The sequence below is a fragment of the Littorina saxatilis genome, linkage group LG17, assembly GCF_037325665.1.
Source record: "Littorina saxatilis isolate snail1 linkage group LG17, US_GU_Lsax_2.0, whole genome shotgun sequence".
NCBI lineage: Eukaryota > Metazoa > Mollusca > Gastropoda > Littorinimorpha > Littorinidae > Littorina > Littorina saxatilis.
Window position 1 is genome coordinate 4533664 of NC_090261.1, and position 10900 is coordinate 4544563.

At 43.5% G+C, this 10900-nt stretch overlaps 1 protein-coding gene across 1 annotated transcript; it reads left to right on the plus strand.

Annotated features, from left to right (window-relative positions):
* Positions 1 to 516: 516 nt before the first annotated feature.
* On the plus strand, positions 517 to 7384 carry LOC138952639 (glutamate receptor ionotropic, delta-1-like). Its single transcript, XM_070324343.1, has 9 exons — positions 517 to 639; positions 896 to 1132; positions 1510 to 1610; positions 1913 to 2003; positions 2792 to 3044; positions 3609 to 3853; positions 4853 to 4960; positions 5280 to 5440; positions 6449 to 7384. Exons 1-9 carry the CDS (start codon positions 517 to 519, stop codon positions 6669 to 6671), a joined length of 1542 nt encoding a protein of 513 aa, XP_070180444.1. The 3' UTR covers positions 6672 to 7384.
* Positions 7385 to 10900: the final 3516 nt, after the last annotated feature.

Consider the following 10900-nt stretch of genomic DNA (forward strand, 5'->3'; position numbering starts at 1 on the left):
GACAGTGAGGACACACACGGCGAATGGGTACACAAGGTGGTAAACACGGGTACCGATAGTTGGCGACCTCTTCACATCCTAATGATGTGCTCTCTTACCTGTGTCTCCTCTGCTTTGCACCAGGTAATCAGCGTTATCAAATATTGAACATTCTGATCGATCCTGTTTGTATACCTGCAGATGAACTTAGGTTGGCGGGCTGGAACTTTACAGACATTATTTTAGATCGATGTTTTTTCATACATGTATTAGTTTGTTGTATCTTTTTCGTTATACCTTTTTTTTAATCATTTTATTTCGTTTCCTAACATAGTTTTTATGTGGAACTTTATATTTTATAGTAATTTCACATCTTAAGTCCTGGTACTTTATTCTACGTGTAAGCAAAGTTGCTCCGCAGTTAGTTCTTGTTTTCATATTCCAAGAAACACCATACACTGGAATAAATGATTCATTTATTTTCTCCAAAAGGCAAGCTTGTTGGAGAGGGAACTGGGAACTCAGTCTGCTTTCGGCATGACGTCACGCTGGCTTGTCACCTCGAACGGACATGATCATCTTCTGCGTCATCTGTACGTCAACAACGTCACCATGGACAACGTAGCTGTCGTGCAGATGACGTCAGGAACACTGGTAGAGGTAGGAAGATATGTAGGGTAAGCGCCCCTAACATAGACCACTTTTTGTTTCATGCAGATAACTAGCTTGTTTTCTTGCAAAGAAGTTTCATTTTGTGTTTGGTAGCTGTTCTCTCTTTAGTTTACCGTGATGCCTGAACCAGCTTTGATAGAGATTCAGCACAAATTAAATACAGACAAATTCACAACTGGTCCATATAAATAACTCATGATATTGCTGTGAATGGAGTACATTGCATGTTATCCTTATTTTTCAGTTATGTTCCAACATCCCCCTGAAGGAATCTGAGAGCGGGAGACAGTTCTTGACAGTACACAGCTTGATGTGGAGGACACCCGGCCGACAGTGGTCACAGGTGGTCCGAGTTAACATCCTCAAACAACGAAAGCTGCCCTCTGCTGGTCAGCGTCTGCAGTGTTTGACTGAAAAACGGACATTCCCCAATGTCCTAGGAGGATTTAATGGTCGTCACTTGCGACTTCTGGCCAAACCGGTACTTTACTTCACGTAATGTTGATTATTGTGTACATCGCTTTATGTATTATTGCTACAACTCCGCTGCATACTATATTTTGGAAGGCCACTTTAAATAGTCAATAATGTTTTGCTGTGTCTAGCCAGGTTAGAGGATACATATATCCAAAAAGAATCTGCCCGAAAGGCTGATTAACATACGCAAGAATTAGTTTGGGCTGGGCTGACGCCGTGATCCGTCTGTAAAGTTTAGGATGAAATTAGTGTTTCCTTTCAAGTTAAACAAGACATCTCTGAATGTAGATTAATAGGTAAAATAGATTCATTCTATAAATCCTGTATTCCAATCCTCATTGGCAACGGATGTAACTCTTGTCATAAAATTGTCTTTGACAGTGGCTGTCCTACGCCCAGTATGACGTGGTCAATGGCAGCAAAGTATGGAAAGGTCTAAACCTTGATCTTCTTCACTTTGCAAGTAACAGTCTTAATTTCACGTGAGTACACATACTATGAAGACAAGTTTAAACGCACCTTCCCTGCTATGCTATGCCATGAATTAAGATGATGCTTTTAAACAAAAAGAGAACACAACAGTAGCCAGGTTTTGTACAGTCTTAACCAATATTTCGACAGCTTGTCGCTGCCTTCTTCAGGATGGTACAAAGTATATGAAAGATTATGCTTTCCACTTTGGTTCGTTTTTCTGCACCAAAGTCTATGTCGATGTTTCAGTTCTTAATGATACAATAAAATAAAACAAAGGAAACTTACAGTGTTTGAATTCTCGTTTCTCTAGATACGAGATTATGGACGCGGAGCATGAGAGATGGGGAAAAGGAACATCACAAGATCCAGACACGGGCTATTACGGTCGTGTTTCTCGCAAGGTACGTCAGATTATTGAAGAAGGAATACAGGTGACATTGAAACTTATTCGTAGATTGTCAGAAAAGACATTTCCATTCAGTCATTAATTTTTCAACCATAAAATTGACTCTCTTGTCCTCTATTAGTTGTATTGCTTTGCTGCCCTTGCGAAACAAAGTTGCAAAGTTCCTGGAGGTATTGTTTTCGTGTAACTGACTTTTCCTTCTATTTGTTGGTTAGGTTCAGCAGTGCCTATGCTACTTCGCGTTTGTGTGTGTTGTTTTAATGAGAATATACATTTGTTCATCAAACTCATATCACCATGCTCCCCTGAAAGCGGCGTACGGCTGCCTGAATGGCGGGGTAAAAAACGGTCATACACGTGTGACAGGGGAGGCTACCGCTCATTTCACAGCAGACTCTGCACGCGAGTTGTTGGCCTTTAAGTCAACACCGGTGGATTGTGGAATTCTGTTTGTGATGGGGTCTGGCGGTTTTTGTCTCTCTGTATGTTCATGGAAACCTTCGGGTTTGCATAACAGTTTTTATAGCCCTAACATTTTCAATCCTGTTTGATTGCACTTCGCCTCCCGAGGTGATCGTAGTGTTTCGGCACTCGGTTACACACGTAAAAACCCACTCGTGCAAAAACATGAGTGAACGTGGGATTCTCAGCTCATGAACGAAAAAGAAGAAGATATTACCTCGAATGAACACAGATAAATAGATAAATGGATCAATAAATGTACAAAATAAAGTAAGTTAATTCTCAACCACGCATGTTAAGCATCCATCTTTCTGCGGCCAGGAAGTGGATGTGGGGGTTGCCAACACTGACCTTCTGTACGACCGGGTCAAGGTCATGGACTTTGCTGACGTCATTCACTTCTCCCATATCGTCATGGTCTACCGGAAACCACCGACACCACGTGACATCTGGATGCTCCTGACCCCACTGCGCATGTCCATCATTTCCGCCCTGGCGGGGTCCATGGTGGTGATGACTCTCTTTGTATTCATCATGGAGGTGACCCACAAGCAGCATTTTGCCTCTCCTCCTAGTAGGTCGAGTTGCGATTCGCTCTTAGCCATTTTCGACAAAGCTGTTCACATTGTTGGAGCTGCAATGTTAAACAAACGTGAGTTATTTCTTCTGTTATCTTCATTAAACGTGAGTTATTTCTTCTGTTATTTTCAACAAACGTGTGTTATTTCTTCTGTTCAACATCGAACGCAGAAGAAGAAGAAGAAGAATTTCTTCTGTTATTTTCCTTGGCTTAAGAATTGCAGAGATTGATGTCATGAAACTGCGACAAAAGACTCTTATTGATGCATTGTTTTCTGGTCTGAAGACACAAAACACCATGTGTATGTGTACGATACTAAGGGTGACCTTCTTCAAAAATACACAAAGAAAAAAACAAAAGCTTGCACATGCTTTAGTACACGTAAACATAATTTTGAGTTACCGCCCGAGCTTTCCACTTGAATTTGTCGCTCGTTGGTTGTTGGACCTTTAAGTCAAACAGTGCAACTATTTTCAATAATTCAAAGAATGTATTTATGGTCACCTTGCAATGTAGACAACGCAAAAAGATAACACACATGACTGTTGTGACTGGCAGCGTGTGAAGTGGCGCTGTGGTCGCCGTGTGGTCGGGTGTTGGTGTACAGCTGGTGGTTGCTGTGCATGGTGGTGGCGGCGGCCTACAGCGGGACACTGACCGCCGTACTGTCCGTCACCAAGACAACTGACCTCTTCCTCAAGCCACGTGACCTGCTGACCAAAGACCACGACTACACGTGGGGCGTTCAGAGAGACTCCGGCGTGCAGCTGGCCTTACAGGTGATTACAGGTGACACATTACAGGTGATTACAGGTGACACGTTACAATCATTCAAACATCAACACATCAACACAACAACAGTAAACCAGGGATTAATACCACTTCTAAAACAGGTCCTGTGATTGTAATTGGCCGTCAGATACCCCATTCAATTACCCAACCCTCGTCGTATATGATTCTTCGCGCCTGCCAAACGGTTGTGTGACGTGTCTAGTGTGTTGGCGAAGTGTCTTGTGCTTGTCACCTCTCGCTTTCAGCCCTCACCGCTGGCTAGCACCGTCTGTCCTTTTTAGGACAATGCGAAAAGAGAGCAGAATGCGTCAGTCTCTCCTGCCAGTACAATAACCTCTCCACAACAAGCCCTATGTAGTGCCTCCATCGCGGCGACAGGCGTAAACTGGGTACCGCAAGGCCCCAGGCTAGACTACAAGGACTCGGAGGAGGTTGGCCCCTAGACGTGCGGCATGCGGGCCCACCGGTGTGTGGAAACGCCCAGGTGCCCACGAACCAACCTCCAGCTATGGGTCAAATAGCCGGGCAGGATAGGCTCGTCAACCCTGGCAGGCAGCTATCCTAAGAGAAGACCACTCTGAATTCAAAACGAGGGTAGAGGAGGCTCATCATCCATGGAAGGAAACTCATCTAGGAGAAGGAAAACTCCGAAATGAAACCCACGCAGTCCCTCGAAGACGGAACGGCACTGGCCTTTTTTAGGCGGGGAGCAGACGGGTGCCTACGCTATCCTCGACAAATGGTTGTGTCATCAACGATTCTTCGCATGTCATCATGCTCAAAACTCTGTGTCATAAAGTCCGTCCGATGAAATTCTCTCAATTGTTCCTACTTCTTTTGACTTATTCTGAAATTATCTCAGACAAAATATTAGCAAAATATTAACGAAGTCGAATTTTGAGGTCAATCGCTTTCTAATGTTTTTAAAAAGAGGAAAGTCATTAACTGGGGGTTCTTAAAGCGGGGGCTACAGTTCCACTGTACTGACCACGAGTAACGTGCTCCCCCAGCAGAACGTGAACCAGTCGGTGAACGCAGCGCTGTGGGCGGGGATTCAGGGCTTCGCGGAGCGGGACCCCGACGTGAACAGTGAGGATATCGACACGCTGGCGGCCAAGGTGAGAAAACAAATCCAAAAAAAAAATCAAGGTGAGGGTTGTGCCACTTGTGTTTTCCGAGCGAGCTTCTGGATACTTTGCCAGATAAGTTATAAGATAAGATAAAATAAGAATACTTCAATGTCCATTTTCATTGTACATAAATATGGAAGAGTGTCTTTTGGCACAAGGTCTCAAAGTTTATGTTCCGTATTATAAGTGTTTGTCTGTCTGTTCATTTAAAAGACCGCTGAGTCAAAGATCAGTGACTGTAACGTTTTGTTTTGTCATAATCAAACATTCCAATAACATACCTTTCTTGTTTTTAATTTTGTCCAAGGTGCGTGACGAGGACTTTGTGCTGTTCGTGGTGGGGACCAACGCCATGACGCTGTTTGCCGGGGACTGCTCTCTGCTGGTGGTACAGGCCGGGATGACGCGCACCATGTCCAGTCTCGTGCTGCCCAAGGGCTCTGCGCTGACAAAGCCGCTGTCCGAACTGTGAGTGTCTGTCTGGCCGTCTTTGTTCTTTTGTTGTCCTGAGATGGAAGAGGAATAGAGTTTTAACTGTTATGATTATCAGAAGAACCAATGTACAGGGTGACCCAAAAAAAAGAGTACCCAAACAAAACGTCATAAATTGAACAAAAATAAAGCAATCTTCATAAAATTTATTTACACATACAAGTAGCCTCTGCATGATTTGCACAGAAAATTTTAGCGTTCTAGCATGTCTTTCAGGAAAGTTATGCTCATTCTACAGAACATGCTTTAAATGGCCTCCCTCGGATTTAAATCCCCCAGATTTCTATCTTTGGGGGTTCCTGAAAGACAACGTCTACAGGAACAACCCACAGACAACCACAGAACTCAAGAGAGCCATCACAACAACCATTCGCGGAATCTCGCAACAGGAGTGTGTGCGGGTGATTGATAACTTTGTGCGGCGAGTTCAAGTTTGCGGAGGCCATTTGGAGCATGTTCTGTAGAATGAGCATAACTTTCCTGAAAGACAAGCTAGAACGCTCAAATTTTCTGTGCAAATCATGCAGAGGCTACTTGTGTTTGTAAATAAAATTTATGAAGATTGCTTTATTTTTGTTCAATTTATGACATTTTGTTTGGGTACTCTTTTTTGGGGGTCACCCTGTACTTTGTCTTTGATACGTCAAGGAAAACTTTAGGTTGCGCTCCCTGACTCCCTCTTTTTCTCTGTCTTCTCTCTCTCCCCCCATCCCCCTCTCCCTCTCACTTCCCCTCTCTCTCTTACAAACACGCCTCCCCCCCCACACACACACAAACAGTTCAAAATGGCCTCAAATAGTAAGGGAATCGTTTAGTCAGTCAGTCAATGATACACTAACTCGCATACAAACTGAACTGAGATACAATACTAATTAAAAAAAAATAACAACAAAAAATAACCAACAAAACGAAATAGAAACTGACTTACACTCTCGCACCCAGAACCATTTGTCCAAACCTACCTCGAGTCCTGTCTCTCCACAGAATCCTCGGCCTTCACTCCACCGGCATGCTGACCAGGCTGAGCGACAGGTGGTTCCCCCCGGCCACCTGCCCCCCGCGTCCCCCCGGCCCCCTGACCATCGCCCTGCATCACGTGCACGGCGTCTTCCTCCTCTTGCTGCTGGGCGCCGGCCTGGCCTGTGGCGTCATGGTTCTGGAGCTCTGCCACAGGCGTCGGACAGGGATGCGTGGAGAGAGCAACTGACTGCACGTGCAGGGCGTCTTGTCCCTGTTGCTGCTGGGCGCCGGCCTGGCCTGTGGCGTCATGGCTCTGGAGCTCTGCAACAGGCGTCGGACAGGGATGCGTGGAGAGAGCAACAGATAATGGCACTCGCCAGGAGGACCTCAAAGCAACGGACATGGGCACATGACAGCAGTATCTCGAACAAATGTACACAGGCACATGACAGTTGTATCTCAAAGCAATGGACACATGCACAAGACAGCAGTACCTTAAAGCGACGGACACAGGCACAAGACATATAGTGCTTCAAACCGACACAGGCACAAGACTAGAGTACCTTAAAGCAACGGACACAGGCTCAAGATAAAAGTACCTCAAAGCAACGGACACCGGCAAAAGATAAGAATACCTCAAAACAACGGACACAGGCTCAAGATAAGAGTACCTCAAAGGAACGGACACAGGCACACGACAAGATTACCTCAAAGCAACGGACACAGGCACAAAACAGTCAAGAGTACCTTCAAGTAACGGACACAGGCGCAAGACAAAAGTGCGTACTGCTGTAGGCGGGGCAGGCATTTTAGCGCCATGTTCATCAAAACTCTGCAACAGGCGCACGACAAGAGTCATGCGTGTGAAGAAAAATAACAAATGAAACATACACAGAATGAACGTGGCTGATATACTGACTGCAAAAAAACCTGCTTTAAAAAAATATACTGGCATGCTGGACAACACACCGTTAACGCAGATGTGACAAACACAGAACTTACAAGTCGCGTTAGGCGAAAATACAATATTTAGTCAAGTAGCTGTCGAACTCACAGAATGAAACTGAACGCAACGCAACGCAGCAAGACCGTATACTCGTAGCATCGTCACTCCACCGCCCGTGGCAAAGGCAGTGCCCGTGGAATTGACAAGAAGAGCGGGATATTCGTTGCGCTGAGAAGGATAGCACGCTTTTCTGTACCTCTCTTCGTTTTAACTTTCTGAGCGTGTTTTTAATCGAAACATATCATATCTATATGTTTTTGGAATCAGGAACCGACAAGGAATAAGATGAAAGTGTTTTTAAATTGATTTCGAAAAAAAAATTTTGATAATAATTTTTATATATTTAATTTTCAGAGCTTGTTTTTAATCCGAATATAACATATTTATATGTTTTTGGAATCAGCAAATGATGGAGAATAAGATAAACGTAAATTTGGATCGTTTTATAAATTTTTATTTTTTTTTACAATTTTCAGATTTTTAATGACCAAAGTCATTAATTAATTTTTAAGCCACCAAGCTGAAATGCAATACCGAAGTCCGGGCTTCGTCGAAGATTACTTGACCAAAATTTCAACCAATTTGGTTGAAAAATGAGGGCGTGACAGTGCCGCCTCAACTTTCACGAAAAGCCGGATATGACGTCATCAAAGACATTTATCAAAAAAATGAAAAACAGGTTCGGGGATTTCATACCCAGGAACTCTCATGTCAAATTTCATAAAGATCGGTGCAGTAGTTTAGTCTGAATCGCTCTACACACACACACACACACGCACGCACACACGCACATACACCACGACCCTCGTTTCGATTCCCCCTCGATGTTAAAATATTTAGTCAAAACTTGACTAAATATAACAAGTCGCGTAAGGCGAAAATACAATATTTAGTCAAGTAGCTGTCGAACTCACAGAATGAAACTGAACGCAACGCAACGCAGCAAGACCGTATACTCGTAGCATCGTCACTCCACCGCCCGTGGCAAAGGCAGTGCCCGTGGAATTGACAAGAAGAGCGGGGTATTCGTTGCGCTGAGAAGGATAGCACGCTTTTCTGTACCTCTCTTCGTTTTAACTTTCTGAGCGTGTTTTTAATCGAAACATATCATATCTATATATTTTTGGAATCAGGAACCGACAAGGAATAAGATGAAAGTGTTTTTAAATTGATTTCGAAAAAAAAATTTTGATAATAATTTTTATATATTTAATTTTCAGAGCTTGTTTTTAATCCGAATATAACATATTTATATGTTTTTGGAATCAGCAAATGATGGAGAATAAGATAAACGTAAATTTGGATCGTTTTATAAATTTTTTTTTTTTTTTTACAATTTTCAGATTTTTAATGACCAAAGTCATTAATTAATTTTTAAGCCACCAAGCTGAAATGCAATACCGAAGTCCGGGCTTCGTCGAAGATTACTTGACCAAACTTTCAACCAATTTGGTTGAAAAATGAGGGCGTGACAGTGCCGCCTCAACTTTCACGAAAAGCCGGATATGACGTCATCAAAGACATTTATCAAAAAAATGAAAAAAACGTTCGGGGATTTCATACCCAGGAACTCTCATGTCAAATTTCATAAAGATCGGTCCAGTAGTTTAGTCTGAATCGCTCTACACACACACACACACACGCACACACGCGCGCACACACGCACGCACACACGCACATACACCACGACCCTCGTTTCGATTCCCCCTCGATGTTAAAATATTTGGTCAAAACTTGACTAAATATAAAAATCAGAAAATGGACATTGGGATTATTACTAGTAACTTTAGAACTGATTCACTGTTAAACTGCGCCGACCTTGTTGTTTGGGTAAAGATGTACACTTGTTTTTGCGAAATGAATACTGGTGATTTGGCTTTACGACAGTAGTCCTTTAATTAGATGGGTAATTGTGAACTCGGACTGACAGGCTTCTCTTTACTTTAGTTATAACTTTGGCAGGAAACTGATCGTGGCTGTGTGTGTGAGTGAGTGAGTGAGTGAGTGTGTGTGTGTGTGTGTGTGTGTGTGTGTGTTTGTCAGTTGTGCGCGTGTGCGTACGTGCGCGCGCGTGTGTGCGTGCACTTGCACTTAGCCCTGAATCTGAGCGCGTACTGCTACGGTACTCCATGTACTCATACATTGGCTCGGACACTGCATCGCGTTGCAAGCTCCGTCTGAGCATAGACCAAATAGCCTAGACCGCCAACTCGTCATGTGACCCTTCGATGTTACGACGCTCGACTTTCAGGGGCGCTTAGCGTCCGGTTTGAAAGGCCAGCGATTCGAAGACAGTGAAAAGAAAGCACGCTCCAGTTATTTGTGACAATGGGAGGTGACAATGAACTGGATTTTCCAAAACTCCAAACTAAACTTAACAAAACTCATCGAAAAACATGTTCCATGTGTTTATTTTAGCATTTTCAGAACTTACCTCGGCAACTTCGTCCATGCATGCAAAGTATCTGACAAAGAAGGGGCACCAATAAGGCCTCGCGGCCTTCGGCTAACAAATATAGCCGCCCCTACATACTACTACTACTACTACTACTACTATGTTTACAATCTACACCGGATATGACATCCCCCTGATTTCTGAAAGGCCATGTAAGCGTAGGTTCCTAAATGCGAGAGGCCGCTACCTCGTAATAGAGAGAAAGAGCAGAGAGAGAGCTAGTTGGCGGTCCAGGATAAATGGTCTATGGTCTGAGTCATAGACCAAATAGCCGGATAAATGGTCTATGGTCTGAGTGTACTTTAAGTCACGCTGCGCAAATCGGGGATATGAACTGGTTCCTTCTACCAAAGAGCTGGCTTCTACCACAGGAGCTTGTAGCTTCTACTTGGTTACAAGTGATCAAGCTGAAGAAGCAGAGACTGCAGATAATTGGCAGTCCTTGCAGAAACTGATCCTCTCTCATCTTGACTGAACTGGGTATGTTTTCACTACCTATTTTATTCATGTTTTTATTACTTACTTAGCGGACGAATCTTTTGTAATGTATCTTTGATGGTGTATGCTTTTAATTAAAGGCACAGTAAGCCTCCCGTAAACCATCACAGAGCTCCCCGAGCGTCTAAATACAGTACAAGCATACTTCCATTTGAACGCTCACCGAACGGGAACATCCTGGCTGCTTTCTGTCGAGCGTGAGACATTTTCCAAGAATTTATTTTCGTAGACTTGTTCCGTTAACAACAACGGCGCCTCGTTTTTGCGCTAGACCTAACTTTTAAAATCTAAATAATAAATTGACAGCTTGTTACACAAACATTCTTTAATCATAAAAGAATTCGTTTTTCATCAAGACAAGATCAGAACAATTCGAAGTTGTGAAAGTTTAAAAAAAGAAAAGCCCGGAAGCAGGGTCACGCAAGGGTCGTAGCAGACGACGGTTTATCAGTGCAAATCGCCGTTGCTCTCAACAGTCAAAAGCCATCGCTAAAGTTCTTGTGAACCACAGCCGTTG